Source organism: Lethenteron reissneri, chromosome 47 (genome assembly GCF_015708825.2).
Source record: "Lethenteron reissneri isolate LAM-NWPU_2019-01 chromosome 47, ASM1570882v1, whole genome shotgun sequence".
NCBI lineage: Eukaryota > Metazoa > Chordata > Hyperoartia > Petromyzontiformes > Petromyzontidae > Lethenteron > Lethenteron reissneri.
The window spans coordinates 2700928-2719385 of NC_083825.1; the positions used below are offsets into that span (position 1 = coordinate 2700928).

Below are 18458 nucleotides of genomic sequence, written 5' to 3' on the forward strand. Positions count from 1 at the left end.
CGGTGTAGGCGATGTATGCGTGCGTGTACTGTATGTGCGATGCTACTTGCGGGGAGCGGTGGCGTAGCGGTTAGTGCGCTTTGCTACAAACCTGGGTCCTAGGTTTGATTCCCGCTCACGGTCGACACCAGTGACAATTATCTCAACTGGTATTGGGCCTCACCTCGGTCAACTTAGCCTCAAATAAGTACAGTGAAACTTTTGGATTGCGAGCATAATACGTTCCTGAAACGTGTTTGTAATCCAAATCACTCGTATATCAGTTGTGATCATGTGATGCTCGGCAGACAAAGCGTATGCACGTACTACTCGTATTGCAAGACCTCGCTCGTTTATCAAATTAATATTTATTTAAAAAATTTGCTCATCTTGCAAAACACCCGCAGACCCAAGTTACTCCTGTACCTGGTACGGTGTGTAAACATCACCACGAGGGAGACGAAGGTAGCGGGGCATGGCGTTGGCCACCCACCCTCATGTGTCGTGGCAGCCTTCATAGGTGTTCGCTAACAGCACTTGCTCCAACTGTCCATTACGGCTATACGGGGGATCTTTGTCTTTGCGATGCTACTCCTGTTGCTGATGATGTTGCTCATGTTTTTCTTGAGGCTATCGCTGTAGATGATGAAGTTTTACTTTTGCGATTGCGGATTTTTCCGAAACTGCTGATTCATCAGCAGGATTAGAGTGGAGGAGAAACGGGAAGCTCAGCGGGTACTGAGTTTATCCTCCAGGCGAGCGTTCATGGAGGCGAGGTTTTGAGCCCCAGAGAGGACAAGGTGAGCATCTACGAGAAGAGACGAGAGGGAGGAAGGCTGTGGGGGGACACAGAGACAGACACAGATATACGCATTATGATCACTCATAGATAGACGTACACAATCACAGAAAAACACTGAAACACGCACAATGGCACAGAAACAGATAATCTCAGACAGATGGGATGAGGAGACAGAGACAGACACTTCGACATATACAGAAAAACAAACATAGATAGACACGTGTGTGTACTGTGTGCATTCGAGTATCTAGTGCGGTCTGTAAACGTCACGGAGAATTGGTGATCAACTTGGACTCTTAATCATGAACATGGATCACCAATGATCAGTATAGATAGCAATATTGAACAATAATTATTAGTTATTTATTTTGACTCTTAAGAATTATTATCTGTAGTTAATGATTAGGGAGACAAAGGTGGCTGGGCGAGGTGCTGGCCAGCTACCTCAATGTCCCGTGACAGCCTTCATAGGTGCTTGCTAACAGCACTTGCTCCTACAGTCTGTTAAGGATATATGGTGGGATCTTTGTCCATAATACAGGTTTTTTGGGTTAGATTGCATACATCTATAAATGTGTCGTGAAACCTACCACCACCCGACACAGCCAATTAGTAATGTTTGTCACAAACAGAACATGCGTGCATGTGTGTCTGTCTATGTATCTCCGTGTCTGTGTTTTGTCACTCAAATTTCACACTTAACTTCTAATTTAGAAATATTTGTAAGAACGTAATAAACCAGGCTATGCGTTAACTGTGTGTTAACCGACTCTCCGTGTTGCATTGCATTTCCAAATTTTACTAAGTTTGTTTTCTCAAACTTCCTATTTCTCTTTCAAATTTGCCAGGCTTGTTTGTCTATTGGTTCATGCTGCGGGGGTGGATTTCCACACAACTCTCTCATTGACATGCTAATTTCTCTACCCCCCCCCTCTCTATTTAAGGCCTCGACACAGAGGCGTTGTTTCTCTGTGTGTGTCTCTGTGTTGTCTCTCTCTGCTTGTGTGTCTATGTGTCTGTGTTTTGTCTCTCAAATTTAGCAATCTTTGGAAGAACGTAATCAACCAGGTAGGGTGTTGACTGTTGTGTTAGCCGACTCTGTGTTGTGTTGCATTATATTTCTAAGTTTATTAGGTTTGTTTTCATTTTTACCAGATGACGATTGCTTGTGTTGCAATTGAAACGTCGTATTCTATTATTTAATTTATTTTCTTTCTACGTGACTTTACCAAAATAACTGATTGGGTTCAGGTGATGACATCGTCCTGCTCCATTTAAGACAGGAAGCAGGTGGATTGCTTCACTATTCTGGCAAATCGGCCGATGATGCTGGATGCAATTACCAGCGAAACGTCGTACTACTCAAATTGTAAATGTTGTGGATTTACTCTCCAACACACCGCTTTGTCTGCCGAGCGTCACGTGATCACAACTGATCTACGAGTGCTTTGGATTACAAACACGTTTCCGGAACGAATTATGCTCGCAATCCAAGGTTTTACTGTACCGCACTGGGTGTGGGCGGCAAATTGGTCAGGGTGGATACGCGATGGTCCTCTATGCAACATAGTGTATCTTATTTGGTCTTGACTCACCAGTTCCTCCTCTTCCTCCTCCTCTTCCCCGTGCCTTCTCTGTCCCCGTGTCTCTTTCTCCGTTTTGTAAAAGTTGGAAAGAGACTCTAAAGTTGTGGCGGCGTCAGCCAGGGCCAGGTCCCGTATCTCCCCCAACTCCAAAGCCTCCTGCCGGAGCCTACACAGCATCACACCATTAGCAGTGTCATTCTCATCAACAGCATTATCAGTAACACCAACAATATTTTAGTAATCAGCAGCATCAGCAGCAGCATCAGCAGCAGCATCAGCTTCTTCATCGGTAGCATCAGCTTCATCATCAGTAAGAGCAATAGCCGCATTCGCAAGATAAGATCAAGTGCACCAATAACAGCAGCAACGTCATCATCATAATTCTAAAAACACAGCATCCTAATAATTACGATTGGTCATAGGGTTCTTAAAACCAATAATGATGATGATGCTGCTGCTGACGATACGTTAGCCGATTCCCACCTCTCTTTCTCCATCCTCATTGCGAGTCTCCTCTTGCGAATTCTCACCAAATCCAACTCAACCTAAGATACAAAGAAGAAGCCACATTCGTCACCAGGACGTCAAAAGTTATTCACTACCTATCATCATTAATAGTTAATTACTGATAATTAGTATCAATTTTCATAATTAATATTCAATATTGCTATCTATACTAATCATTGGTGATCCATGTTCACGATTAAGAGTCAGTTAATCACCAACTCTCCGTATTAAGCCTTAAGAATAATCACTCAATGTAACACCTGTCAACCCCTTATCAGTATCTATCTTATTACAGACCAATTCAGACCTTATTGGTCACCTCGTGCCCTTATAAATCTCAACGTTCATCCTACAAAGTCCCATCACAAGGGAAAAACACAAACAAAGAGACATTTTTTTTGCCCGTAATGAAACGGCTGTACGCCATATGGACCTGAAAACTAAAATTCCCTGTACAAGAATACGGGTAAACCGCATGGGTCGACAGGTATGCAATGTTAAACATCAATATCAATTAACATATTATCTCTAAAGGAAAATCTTAATAATTGGATCGTGAGATGGTGGCACCTTAATGAGGCTTTTAATCAGCAGTGGATTGACCATGGCCGATGGTAACGAATTGACATTATGGCAAGTCCTCAATGGTGCGTTCACACGACGCGCTTTTTCAATATCGCGGTTCCTCCATCACGGGAACACCATTCGCACAACGCGAAATGCGCATCGTAATAACGAGAAGGCGCGCCGTTATAACGCGGGGCGCACGCTGTTATACCATGGGATGCGCGGTTATAACGAGGAATGTGCACCGTGATAACGCGGGACGCGCGCCGTTATAATGCGTGCTGTTATAACGTGGTACGTGCAGCCGAGCGGTATGATACAGTCCGTGGAATGATACAGTAACGCAGCGGCGTACCACCCTCAGTTATTCGTCCTGCCATCTGTCTGTGCGTATATCGTATCCCGCCAAACTTTATCATTGCGTTATTTATGGGGAAATGGTTTTCGCTTAACGCGCCACTTTTCAGGAACACTTCCATCGCACTGAACGAGGACTTTCTGTACACGTCAATTTCTCTACCCGTCACGTCTCACCCGGCGTAACTTGGAATTCAGATGCTTCCATTCTTGACGTTTAAGAGCCTGCGACACAGAACACAAGCGCAGTGAATTCACCCAAAGCACGGAAAAAGCATCAACAAATAACGCGTGACAAAATCGAACAATGAATCAATGCATCGACAAAATAATCTATAAAAACTCAACAATAATCAATGAACTAAACGTTTTTATTTTGCCAGGTAGGGCTCACTGAGCTTTATAGCTCTTTTTCAGAAACGACCTGGCCACAAATGAAGCGGCTTGTCACGTGGAAATTTATAGCAAACACTCTACACACGTTTCTAAATGGTGGGAACAATCGCAGGACCCGGAGAAAAATCCACGCGACCATGCGGAGAGACACGCAAACTCCAAATATACAAGCATCGAGTTGGGATCGAACCGATGACTTCCTGTATACCAGGCGAGGGAGTTAAAATCTCACCGTGTCGTCCAATAATCAACGAAGTAATCGACAAGGCACAACTCCGCTGGCATTGCTGCCGGTCACATTCATTGCTGAAATAAAATTTTGCTCATTTGTTTAAAAAAAAACGATTTTGTGTCATCATCATCAGGATCGGCCACGGTCGATCCACTGCTCAATGAGGGCCTCACCACACCGTGTAGGTCGTGGGGGCTGTGTGGTCATACTTCACCACGCTAAGGCTGTGATCGACTAAGGCTGTGATGTTGCCACAGATGTCACGGGGGTCAGGCAAATCGTGAATTTGATTTAACTCTAAAGTGAAATCTTGGAAATAGTATCTCGAAACGGATGACGCGCTTAATTTGTTTCCTTTAAAAACTGCCGTACATCATGCACTAACAATAAAAATCTGTGTTTTCAGCATATGGACAGAGAATTAATTGCAGCTCAGCCAATAAGATTCACAGCTATGGCCATAATTCTTGCAAAAACTTCCAATGCCGAAATTATATCCTTATGAATGATTAACAGCGATTTATATAAAGTATTAATAATCCGTGGTTCAAATGTATTAATAATAGTCTCGCCATTCATAAGGATTGTTAATGATATTGATTTTAACGATTATTCTAGAAAGTTAAAGATAAATCATCTCACCAATTTATTAAATTCCACCTGCAAGTTCTTATGAAGCTCTTGAAGGAAAGTAACGCACACTTGAGATGTCACCTCCTCCCTAGAGACACACGCAGAAATATACAAACATCCCCCGAATAGCGTTAACAGACTGTTGGGGCAAGTGCTTTTCGTGAGCACCTACGGAGGACGGCACGGTACACGCAGCACCACATCCCAGCAGCCATCGTCTCCCCAGTGGCGATGTTTACACACCGCACCAGGTACTCATTTGAGGCCGAGTCGACCTGGGAGAGGCCCAGGACTCTTTCAAATAGTCGTCACTGCTGTTGGTGGCCGTGAGAGGGTATCAAACTCGTGTTGCTGGGTTTGTAGGGAGCACCCTAACCGTTGTGCCACTGCTCCCCATGAAATATATACAAAAACATACACGGCCATATATACCACCATATCTGTGCGTGCGCATCTCTTTGTGTGTGCGTGTCTCTTGAGTGTCACTAACATGTAGGTCTCGATTGACGCTGTATATGTAGAGTAGTGTGGAGCGGTGGTGGTGGTGGTTAGCGTGCTGTGCTTCAAACCCGGCAACCAGAGTTAGATTTCCGTGCACAGCCCACTCCAGTGATGATTACAATTATCTGAACCGGTCAAAGGCTACCCCTAGGTCTACTCGGCCTCAAATTAGTACCTGGTGCGATGTGACAAAGGCGGTCGAGCGTGGTGCTGGTTTTCATACATGCCTAACAGCACTTGCCCCAACAGTCTGTGAAGGCTGTTCAGGGGATGGTGTTCGTATGTGCGAGTATCTCATTGATGTGTAGGACTTCGTGATGCTATATATGTAGGTGTATGCTTGTGTGTGCCATGCTGGCCTTAATAGGTGCTCGCCAACAGCACCTGCCCCAAATGTCTATTCAAGGCCATACAGGAGATCTTTGTCTATGTTTGTCTGTGTAGAGGAGTGTTTATGTGATGGGTCTCTGTGTGGGTTGTGGTCTCTATGGGAGTTTCACTGACATGTAGGACTCAAGGACGTTGTGTATGTAGGTGAGGATGACATCAAGCGCGGTGAGTTGGCGAACTCCTCTCTTTCGTTCTCCTACACACACTCGCACAGTGCGCACTAAACACATAGATGCACATTAATATACACACACTCAACAACAACAGCAGCCATTCGCCATTAAGTAGTGATGGTGCCACCACGGCACTTGTGCCAGGCGCACTCCGAGGCTCGCTGGCAGGTCACGGGTCAGACCCAGGTTACACGAGTTGACAGGTGCACTATCTGCTCCCTCTCCCGCACCTCTGATTAACATGGTTGGCTACATATGGTGCGAAAGAAGTTCAATATACATACGTGCCTCCTACTGTGCCAAATTTATGTGTTTTAGCCACCCGGCGCTCCGCTCATTGTCGCGAGCAAAACACTCGCTCACACATTCACACACTCGCCATCACTTGCACTCACGTTTGATCATCGAAGCTCTCCCTGCACTGCCGGGGTGGTCCCTGGTTCTCCGTGGGCGCAGTTTCTCCAAAGTGTTGGGCTGATGTGGCTGCAGCTGCTGCACCGCAACGGAGCGTCGTGCCGGGCCGCTGTGCAAGGACTGGGTGCCCTGTTAAGAGATTTGGAGAGTTTTCAAATCGGTGCATCGTATCACCGTAAAAGGCCAAATACCCTCTTCAAAGGGACCCTTTATCGGCCCTTCTGTCAGCAGTGGCATGAAAAAGCAATTTGAAGACTGGACCTTTACCATTCATCCACCACATCAATTCTCCGACCTATCCTTTATCCACCACATACCAATATTAATGTGTGACCTGTAACATATGAAGCAGAAGGACAATGAAAAAGAAACCAAGTGTGAAAGTTTGAACGGTCCAAATTGTTACTGCCAAAAAAGTTCCCAGCAAATTTTATTTCCATCCATCCGTGTTGCCATGGCGTTAATGTGTGCTGGAATTGCAAGCCAAGAGGTCGCCTGTTCGAACTTCTGGTAGGCTTATAGCTCATCGGATTCCTTCAGTATAAATATTCTGATTCTGAAAACAATGACACGTGGCGCCATTGGGAAGGGGGATAAACGTGACGTGTGACATCATCGCCTTGGCTGAAGCGGCTTAGTCGACACGTTTTGGGCAACCCTTTGTTCAATTTAGCCAGATCATCTTTACGAGAGTTATCATGCCTCCCCATGTTACAGTCAGACGGAGTTAATGCACAAATGCTATCAAACTTAAGTTTGGAAGCGTGAATGATGTATAACCTAACAAAGTGAGGTGCGAGCGAGTTTGAACATTTCAGCATTTACAACAAAAAAAACTAAATCGGTTTTGTTGAATCGAGAATTTGAGAATGTTGACAATTTATGTAAATAAGATGCAATATTATTACACTCGGGGTAATATAACGAGATTGACATTACAAATCAGACAATATAAACGAGACAAGACAGGGTATGTTGACCTTCTTTCTCACCGTGTTAGTCGGAGGTGCGGAAATACAAACGGAATGGGAAAAAAAGTGACTGGATAAAAATGAAAGGATAATTTAGGCAGAAACAAACGAGATGGGACAGAAAAAACGAGACTGCCAATATGACAGACACGATGAATGAGACAGCCAGCAATAGACGTATAATTTCTCGTCTCACCGATTTGTGTCCGAAGTTGGTAGGTGTCTGCGAGGTCAGTCCATGTTTTTGTGAAACTCGTTTTTCCAAAAATGTTTCAATGGAAATATCAACTTCGCTGTCTTCTTCGTCTTCCTGTTCTACTTCCTCTTCTAAGATTCTGGCTTTTTTCGAAGAATGTCCATGTGGTATCAAAGTTCCAACACCTTCCATTTCTTCCGCCTCCTCCTCCTCCTGAATCTCAGATTCCCGAGAATGCTCCTGATCTGGGCTTTCAAGGTCCGGCGGGCTTTCAAGGTCTGGCAGGTTTTCCTGCACATTTTCAAGGTCACCTTCATCACTGTCACGATCACTTTCACCAACAACTTCATCATTATCCGGAGGAGTTGGCTGTACAGTTTGTGACTCTGAACCTCGGCTCTCTGAAGGATTTTCCTCCATAGCTTCACCATCTTGATTTGTGGTTCCAACGGGGCTGTTTTCAGAATTATTTAGGTTTGGACTTTCTAATTCCGCGGTTGGTACTTTCTGAGCACTTCTAGTGGTAGCATCATCTTCTGGAATAATTTGTGGGGTTATCTTCAATGATATCTGTTGAAAGAACAGAGGAATTCAATTATCAAGATTGCAATCCCTATTTTCCAGATCTACCATGGACTGGCTCCTGCCTATGCTTGTCCCCTGATCTTACTTTACTCCACCTCCATGCACTCCCCTACCTTCCCCCTCTCACCTCACTACACACCTCTCCACGTGCTCTCTGGCCTCACCCCCAGTGACACACAAAAACAACCAGAACCAGGGCTCAAAGTCAGGATCTCAGTATCTCCAACATAGTCATTATGAAACCGACAATGATTATGAACCCCCAGAGATACAGAGACACGCATGATTCGAATTCAGGATCTCAGCAGTGCCAGCCGTTAAAAACCTCTTAAAGAGAGAAACAGACAGCCAGACCCAGGGCTCGAACTCAGGTTTCACAATGTTGTTGATCTAACCTTGGATTCTGGATGACTTGTGTTAGTCTTTGACTTTGCAGGCCTTGCGAAGTCTAAAATCACAGAACATACGTTACAAACATCATTAGCTCCATCAAGCAGTGGATAGATGGTGGTAATAAAAGGAAAGATGCATATGGATAGAAATACACCAAAATAGAAAGAGGAATACATGGATATATAGATAAAATATATGAATGTACAGGCAACCCCCACACCTACAATCTAATTGTATCCTGGACAACATTCGCACCCTTATTACCCATAGCTGAAATGTTATACATTGGGGTTCCGTTCCTGGAAACCCATTTACATACCATAAAAATACCAAAATTTACCGCAAAAATAAATGAAAATAACCCTTAACACACATTCATTGTAACTTAACAAACATATTTTTAAGTAAAACACATATTTTTAAGTAAAAACACATTTTAAAATCTTTAAATACTTTTCTAAATGTACATCACATTTCCTCTTTTCGGACATGGCGAAAGTGGATTTTTTTCTCTCAAAATTTGAAGAGAATTCCCTAAAAAAGTGAAGAGCGTTGCGCAAGAGATGCGTTCGCTCTAGGCCAATCGACTCGGCGTTGGCGGTCATAGATACGAGTTTTAGTCGCTGTAGGGGTTTTAGTTACTATAAAAAAAAGTCGTAAAACCGGGGGGTTGCAAATCGGGGCTTCGTAAAACAGGGGTTACCTGTATGGAGAACTTCTTTCAAACCGTGTGCAGTCAATCGTTCTAATCGGACGTACGGGAATAGTCTTCCCCGACCAGGAATCAAACTCGGGTCGTGGCGGTCAGAGTGCCGAATCATAACTACTAGACCATTAGAGAAGGCAAAGATATGCAGGTTAAATGTATGTATGTAGCACGTCTTTTGCACCATGCTAATGGTATATCACTACATCCTATGCTCTTTCAAGATTGAGCCACAGAGATGATTAAATGTCGAGTGAGTTCACAAACATCCACACATACAACAAAGATCCCCGCCCACTCCACATAGCCTCAACAAACTATTGGAGCAAGTACTGTTCACAAGTAGCACCTATGAAGGTCGGCACGGTACATGAGGGGGTGGGTGCCCAGTACTACGCCTTGTGTCTTATTCACGGCGATTTTTACACAATGCACCAGGTGCTCATAAGAGGCTGAGTCGATCTAGGAGAGGCCCAGGATCGGTTCAGATAAATCTTCACTGGCGTTGGCCGTGAGTGGGAATCGAACTTCGGTCGCTGGGTTCGTAGTGCAACATGTTAGCCGCTACCCCACTGCACCTTATCCACACATGCACACACATACTTGGACATACTGCATAGCTAAACTAATGTACCTTCTTCAGAGTAGTCCTGTGTGCTGGGCAGCATCAGAGCCATCGAGCCATTCTCATCGTTGGTGGACACAAATAGCTGGGGGCATGGAGAAGAAGAGACCCATAGACTCACGTAGACACTCAAGAGACCCACAGACTTACACAGACACCCAAAGTGAAACAGAGACTCATAGTCTTCCACAAATACCCACTCACCCAAAGTCCCATATGCAAGTACTATATGCGAGTTTCTGTGTAAGTCTCTGGGTATCTATGCAAGTCAATAGATAATCATGTCTGCGAGTCAGACTATAGAACCACGGCTTAAACAGCTTCTCAGTGTATCTGACATGGCCATTATGAATCAGAAATTGTTATTATGAGTTTAAGATGGATGACCATTATGAGCCTCTTACCTGCTTCTCCAAATGAGCACTTTGTCTTGTCGGAGACTTTTCCACAGCATCAGTGTCTGTAACGTCAACAGTTACATGAGACCCCTAGACTCACATACAAGCCAGGTTTGGTACCAGCCTTAATAGATGCTCGCTAACGTTACACTAGTGTTTGAGCTACACGAGGGCTCTTGGCCTACCTACATGTCTGTGGGGGGGGGGGGGGTAATGTAGTGGTCAGTGCCCTGCACTACGAACCCAGCGACCCGAGTTTGATCATGGCTAATATCAGTGGAGTATCCAGGGCTGTGTGTAAACATCGCCACTGGGGAGCCAAAGGTTGTCGGGCGTGGTTCTTGCCACAACACTCCCCCGTGTGCCGGTCCTAATAGGTTCCCCCTAACAGCACTTGCCCCAACAGTCTGTCCAGGCTATATGGATGATCTTTGTCTACAGTATGTGTGTATATGTGTATCTCTGACCTGGAGGTTCCTCCTCCACCTGTAGTTGTTCTTGCACAGCAAAATTAAATTTTCGTTGCGTGGGCTCTCTCGTGCTGTTCACACAACACGCACACACACAGAGTTGTAAAGTTGATTTTTGTTCAACCAGGTGAGAACTCAAGAGACCAGGGCGGTCTCATTTGTAAGGCTGAGCTGGCTCACCAACATGCCAAAAGCAATGATGTAAACAACGAAGTAATGTACAACAATACTATAAGCTGAATCTACGCATGTATGTTGAACTTCTTTCGCACCGTGCGAGAAAATATATACAGTATATAGTGCATGCCTGTCAAGCCCTTATCAGTGCCTTACTTATTCTTGGTTCTTTCGGTAAAGTCACGTAGAAGGGAAATAATAAATACGATAGCAGCACCGACGAGGAAGCAGCCGAAGCCTTGGATCAGAGTTTCGTATTCATTAAACCAGGTTTTAATTCTCCGAAATCGGGTTTAATTGTATTAAAGAAAAAACCCGATGCCTGCCGCTGGAAAAATCGGGTTTTTTCCACCCATGTGACCAAGGCACCCCCGGGCTTTTCACATCGTGATCTAGCCCGGCGTAACTTACAGGTTGCTCGTAGGTAGGGCAGGCAAAACCTTTACACGGCTCGGGGTTAGCCGGGCGTGGAGGAAGCGAGGCGGAGTGGAGCCCAGGTGCGCTTCGTGTTGGGAGCGATAGGCATGAGACGGCGGCTTCCATAACAGCGTTAACACGATGGCTCACGACTACCATCGTCACCGTCACCCAGAAGTTAATTCGCCGCGGACGGCCCGGCCTGGCTTGGCAACTCACCTCAGAGGGCGCGTTGTGGGCCGCCTCAGCGGCTGCAGAGGCTCCATCGCGAGGGGAGAAGGCGGCGTTGGGAGCCTCCTCCACTTTCACTTTTCGCTTCTCCCGCCAAAAATGAAGCTTCCCCCCCCCCCCCACCACGTGACGCCACCAGAATCGATTCCTAGGAAATCGTGATTGGTTTGCCGGGGGTTCGATTCCTCCGCTTGTTATAAGGAGGAATGGATCGATTCGTAATTAAAATTGTTACCTCGATTCGTTTCGATTTTTCCGTTGCAGTACTGTACTTCGAATGGCGTTAGATTTTTTAAATTGCTTTAAACGTCAAGAATCAGAATCTCTATTTATCCGGGAGAAATCCGTGGCGTCCGAGCAAACATTAATGGCAGAATCCGTTATTAACGAACCGGGTTTCGATTTATTAAAATAGATTCATTAAGTTCGGAATTGTATTGACAAGCTTTTGATTTCACGTTGCCGTATCAAGGAATGTAAAAATCTATTCAACGGAGATTTATTGTTAAAACGGACGCAGATTTTACCAGCAACGCCTTGAACTTGAGTGGGGACTTCTGACGTCACGTGCACGCCTTGGGACTGTGATGTCATCACCCAGGGGGGGGGTTGTGGTGACGTCATCGCGCAATGGGATTCCGACTTACGTGACGTCACGCGCGTCCCGTTGTTTTATGACGTCACCGCCAACATGAAGTCATCGATTTAATTTAAACTAAAGAAGGAATCGATTCTCTCCCAAAAGCTGCACCCCCTAACGTTGCCATAAAAAAAGAATCACCTCAGTAGTAATCGATTCGATTCCAAGCTGGTGTTCTTCCCACGGGAATCGACAGTTGGTGTTGATGATCGCGAATCGATTCCTGTCGTGTAAGAAGTCAACTCAGCCGGACAAGGCCCCAATCAGGTTTGTACCTCCTGCCGATTAATGATCGCGGCTGATATCTTTCTCTCCTTGTCGATAATGGATATGATCATCGTCGTCATCGTTATTATTACCATCACCAGTCACAGCCAGTGCACCGCCAGCAATCACAATTTTGAGACGTATTGATAATTGTTAAATGCGTCTTCTTGAGCCTGTTGCTTTCGCTTCGGATGTTGCTGATTAATCCTTGTTGGCCGAAACGTCGTGAGAATTTTATTTTATTTATTTTTATTACTTTATTATTTCCCTTCTACGTGACTTTACCGAAAGAACCAAGAAGATGATCGCTGTCTGTTGATGCCAATGATTACTGTAGCCCGAGTGAAGACTGCTAGACTCCCATGTAATGATGATGCCGATGATGATGTTTGGGGCCGTCCATAAATGACGTCACGTACCTAGGGGGGGTCAGATTTTTGTGACGATGTGTGACAAGGGGCGGGGGTCAAATATCGTCCAAAATCGCGTGACGTCATTTATGGACGGCCCCTTTACTGTAGGATGAGCGAGGAGGAGACCGGGTTTGAGACTAATGCTCCTGATGCTGCTGCTGCTGCTATTGATGTTGCTATTTGAGGATGAGTAATACTGTGAGGCTGCTTCTGATTATAGTCATACAGATTACGCAAATTACAATCCCAAATCTGGCTGTCACCTGGTGATTGCCGGTTGTAATTACTGGCGAAACGTCGTACTCCAATTGTAAATGTTGTGGGTTTACTCTCCAACACACCGGTGTGCTGTACTAGTAACGAATTTTCACGTTCTGTTTACCTGACAAACCTTACTAATTGGCTGTGTCGGGTGGTGGCGGGTTTAACGACACATTCGTGCGACCCGATGGATAATGTCTGGTCGCCAAAGCCTCCTACGTGTTAAGCTACAATTGTGTTACAGCTTCTAAAAAAATGGTAATGACGATGCTGATATTTATTTCAGGATGAACGAGGAGGATCGAATCTGTGAGGCTCCGTGCTGAGCGCAGGAGAAATCGACTCCTGCAGAACCCAGAGGAGAGAATGAGGAAAATCCTTGGGCATGGAGACATGAAGGCGAGAGACACTGGGAGACTGCAGGGTGAGAGATACACGGGGAGAGAGATGAGGGGTGAGAGATATACACAGGAAAATAGAATGAAATGACTGAGACATACACGGGGAGAGACGGAGACACGGAGAGACAGATCATACATGGTAAGAGAGAGACACGAAGAGAGAGTAGGGGAGGGAGATATACACAGTTGAGTGTCACTGACTTTCTACGTCTCTGTGTCTATATCTGTCTTTCTCTCTGCATCTGTCTCTATATCTCTCTTTGTCTCTCTGTTTCTGTCTCTCCATTTCTGTCTGCGTCTCTCTCCCTTTATCTCTGCCACTGTGTGTTTCTCTCTCCGTGTGCGTCTCTGTCTCTCTCTTCTTCCCCCAGACCCTGAGAAGGAGGGGGGAGGAGGGGATCAAGGGGGACGTGTCTCCACCACAGACTCTGCCAAAGATGCAGACGAAGGAGCAGAATGAGGAGAAGGGGGGGTCCCCCACCCACCCCGCCCATGCCACTGAGCATAGCACCACCCCCCGACTCAGACTCCCACGTACGCGTGGGCCAAGCAGAGCCGAACTTGGCGAGAGATCTCTAGGGCGGTGGGCAAACGCCTCCGGTGAGTGCACGCACCGCACGTGCGTATACACACGTGCAGTATAAAATACGTGCATGGGCGCATGCACAAACACATATTGATACGTACGAACGCACACAAAGGTGGTACTTGGCTCTAGGGCTCTCTCAAGCGGAGGCCCTTCCTGACAGCAGTGGTATGAGCAAGCCATTGCAGGGCTGCCCCTTCACCTCATCCCCCCCCCCCGCCTCCTTTCCTTTGTCTCTCCTGCACAGAGCGGCCTCGAGAATTACTTTGCTCAGCTCGACCAAGTCCTGAGGGCGGAGGGATATGGTGGCGGTGGTGGTGGTGGAACAGCGGAGGGATTTTTCCGGCGTCGTAAAGAGATTGGAGGTGGCGTGGAGGAGGAGGACGAGGAAGACGAGGGGGAGGTTTTCCGTCTGCTACGTTTGCTCTGCAGTGCGATGCTGGCCCTATTCGTACGGATTTTCGTCGTCCAGTACCTGGTGAGTGAGGCGTGTCTCCCCGTTTGACTCCTCGTCCAAGTTTGAAGTACAAATTTTGTTACGACGTCGGGAGTGATATCATGCAGGTACTAAGTGGATTGTTGCATTGCAGGATCCTGGGAGTTGGCGACAGTTTGGGAAGGGGGAGGACTTAATTCAGCAGTGGATAAATCATGGCCAATGATGATGATTGTGTGTGTCTGTGTGCTACAGTCCATATTCGCTCCGTTCCTGACTCTACAAGTCGCTCTGATGGGCATTGGAAAATTCTTCCCACAGGTACAAATATTGTCACACCAATGTTATCTTTACACAGAGAAAGACACAGGGAGAGATGCACAATTTGATAGAGATATGGGGAGACAGACAGACACAGGTAGAGAGGAATAGAGAGGTGGGGGGGAGGGGGAGAGAGGCACGGCGAGAGAAAGAAGCAGAATATATATTTATACTGGAGGAATCCGATAAGCTATAAAGTTCTTTTTCACAGATGTCCAGTAGGGCGGGTCAGAAAGTTACAACAATAAGCAATACAAACACACTACACGAGTGCAAAGTATAGGAAAGGTAAACAAATCACAAACAAAAATGTGATTTTTATTTCACCAAGTAAAGCCCACTGAGCTGCAGAGAGACCTTCATATAGAGAGACACAAAGGGAGAGACTCAGAGAAATGGAGAGAGACAACCAATGAGGTTATCAGACGAAATTAGTTGTAAACGTATGGAGTTCAGACAAAATATACCCCTCCCCGTGTCTCCCTTCTCTTCCTCATGTCTCCCTCCTCCCCGTGTCTCCCACACTCTCCCTTGTGTCTCCCTCCTCCCCTGTGTGTCTCCCACCTCCCCGTGTCTCCCACACTCACCCCTGTGCGTCTCCCTCCTCCCCTCCCCATATCTCTCTCATCTCCATGCCTCCCGTCCGTCTTTCCCTCCACTCAGTACGAACGGAGGGTTCCCAGATGGATGCCCACAGAGCTCACTCGCATCCTCACGGGGAACTCGAGGCAGCGAAGTGTTTCCACGGGAGACTGCCCGACCACCCCCTCCGCCACCACTCCCTCCGCCACCACCCAGACCGCATTCCCCCCGTCGGCTGCCACCACCCTGCGTAACCTCTGGAGCCCGTCGGTTATCGGCATCGCCACCCAGGGCAGCTCGCTCTCGGCCCTGCTCCCTCGGCTCTTGCGCTTCTACGCGCGTCTCACGGACGCCTGCGCCGACCTCGCTGTCTATTTCTTCACAATCTTAGTTTGCCACGAGGGCATGCGGGCGCTCGGCGCGGAGATGGAGCAGGAAGAGTAGGGAGGCAAGTAGGGGTCGAGGAAAAGGAGGGAACAGGATGAGATGAAACAACGGCACGAGAGGGAGGATGGAGGGAGTTTCGAGTCGATTACAACTAGGGCTGCCACAGTATTTCTCGCGATGCGATGTCAGATTTCGCGATATGATTCTCACGATATCTGTTTTCCATTAGTTTGTAGTATTTATTATTGTGTTGTTTTTGTGCTTTGCTGTCATTCCAGTCAAAGTTCTTCAACTGCAGTGCACACAACATGAGCCCGCCATGAGTTTTTCTATTCATTACAATCTGCAGTGCACATGCTGTCAGCTGCACAATAAATAAGCAATTACAACTAAACCTATGACATCGGTTACTCCGGAAAACTTTTTGTAAAGCACTAATTTAATTGGCGAGAGCTATTTATTTAGAACGTGGTTAAGTGTGCTTTTCATTTTGTATATATTTTGTCAGGAAGTAAAATTTTGATTTGGAATATATTGGCCAAAATAACCACGATGTCACGATACTTTGCATAGTGGGCGATACGATTCTCCGTAGTCCTTGTATCATACGGCATCATAGTATTGGCACACCACAGAAACCCTCGTCAGAAGTAGAGAATGAGAGCAGACGAGAAGGAAACACTGAGTAGCTGAGGAGGGAATGAGAGGATTACATTCGGAGAGAATGAGAAGGCATATACTCGAGAATTAATAGATTAGGAGGGAATGAGTAGATTAACGGGGGAAATTAGGGAAGCGTTTATTAGAAGTACAGAAGTAGGAAGGGGGTGATACCTTTTTCCTCTGAGACTAAGGTAAGTTTTACTACAGCTATCGGTCTTGCATGCGACAAAGGAGAATGGAAATTTCCGAACGTTGAACAATGATCTGTAACGACATGATGATAATAAAGGTCATAAAAATGAAATAACGTGCTGCCCTTTGTCGATTCACTGTCATGCGATGAAACGCCAAGGATCTGTGGCCATCCTTGGATGCACAAGGCCCTGCTCACTGCTTTCCTCTTGGATTCTTCTAACGACTGCTCCATCAATTTCAGTGAATGGAGAGATATATTTGAAAGCGTATGATGTGTAACTTAGGGCAGCGATTATGCCTATCCGTTCTGGCTATTGTGGAAGAGTAGGCCAAAAGACCCTCTAGAGGGGCTGCATTAAAGCTCCCTCTAGTGGAGGCCCTTCTGCCGGCAGGGGTGTGAGCAAGCGGTTGCAGTGCTGCGCCTTCTTTCGGCCCGCAATGCAGTTCCCACGTGCTAGGGGGTAAATGCAGCACCTGGTTACAGCATGCCCGTTATCACCATCTCAGCTGATTGCTGAATTTATCCATATCCCTGCCTGACAATTCTAAACCAAAACACAGAACTCGCATTCACATCAAAGTCTTAAGTAGTTCCCCTCCTGCCACAATGCCATTACGACAGCCGGCACACGAACCAAAGCTATCACTGCAGATGCAATGAACACTGTATTTTAATATTTAACTTTTTATTTTCCCAGGTCAAGCTCACTGAGCTATGTAGCTCTTTTTTTTCGAAGCGAGCTGGCCATAAATGATAGCTCAACGAAGTGGCTTATCAAGTTTGAAATATAAAGCGGCCGATGTGGTGCTCTTAGCACTTCCGATTAGCACGCTTGGCTACACACAGCGCGAAAGAAGTTCAACACATACAAGGAGTGACACGCGTACGACCCTAAAGGGAGATGAACCCGCTTCCATGCCCTTGACACGATTGGTCCTCCAGCACCTATGCTGAGTCACTATCCCAGCAAACATTGCCTTGCATAACCGAGGTCTAACCCGGCCTCCACCCCCCCACACCCAGAACCGTGCCTAAATGATTGAAGGCCTCCAAGGAGGGCCATAATCTTTAAGGGGCATCGCGGTGTCTCAAGACTTAGCATTGCCCTCTTTTTGGTGAAGGGTGGTGTCGCGTTTTATGTCGCGACTTAATGACTCTAACATGTTTTATTGCCGTGTTATTGTGACTGGGTGACCGCGGGGTGACTGGGTGATTGTTGACCTCCTGGGTGGCTGGGTGATTGGGTGACGGGGTTACTGGTTGTTTGTTACTGAAATGACTGGATTGGTTGTGGTGTCGGCTGAATCAGGAGTGTGTGTGGAGTGGAATGTGACTCAGGGTTGTGTGAATTTGAGATGGTTAATATTTTCACTATTTATCCATATGCCCCGTATTTCTCTAATCGATTCGGATAAATTTTGCATGGGGTTCCTGTTTTGAAATGTTTGGTCAATTCCTTACCCGCTGAAATGTGTTCCAGTGGGATGAAATCAGTTTTACTACCCTGGAGAAAATACACATGACACACACACACACACCTTCGATAAGCACTGTTGGCTACCTACGGTGCGAAATAAGTTCCATATCCATACGTACACA

At 46.2% G+C, this 18458-nt stretch overlaps 2 protein-coding genes across 4 annotated transcripts; one reads left to right on the top strand and one right to left on the bottom strand.

Annotated features, from left to right (window-relative positions):
• Positions 1-32: 32 nt before the first annotated feature.
• Positions 33-12267, bottom strand: LOC133354351 (uncharacterized). Of its 3 annotated transcripts, none has more exons than XM_061571126.1 (14): positions 11695-12267; positions 10879-10952; positions 10418-10473; positions 10023-10098; positions 9386-9505; positions 8685-8737; positions 7705-8274; positions 6519-6666; positions 6065-6170; positions 5069-5147; positions 3976-4023; positions 2851-2912; positions 2377-2533; positions 33-815 (listed from the first exon to the last, which is right to left on the bottom strand). In XM_061571126.1, exons 1-14 carry the CDS (start codon positions 11739-11741, stop codon positions 708-710), a joined length of 1704 nt encoding a protein of 567 aa, XP_061427110.1. In that variant the 5' UTR covers positions 11742-12267; the 3' UTR covers positions 33-707. The 3 variants fall into 3 exon arrangements, with proteins under 3 accessions (XP_061427110.1, XP_061427109.1, XP_061427111.1); XM_061571125.1 differs by having other exon boundaries at positions 9386-9508; XM_061571127.1 differs by lacking the exon at positions 9386-9505.
• Positions 12268-13680: 1413 nt separating this feature from the next.
• On the top strand, positions 13681-16964 carry CAMLG (calcium modulating ligand). Its single transcript, XM_061571245.1, is given in 6 exon segments — positions 13681-13686; positions 14060-14266; positions 14268-14288; positions 14522-14752; positions 14966-15031; positions 15695-16964. Coding segments are annotated over 6 exon segments (894 nt in total). The 3' UTR covers positions 16058-16964.
• The last annotated feature ends 1494 nt before the right edge of the window (positions 16965-18458 follow it).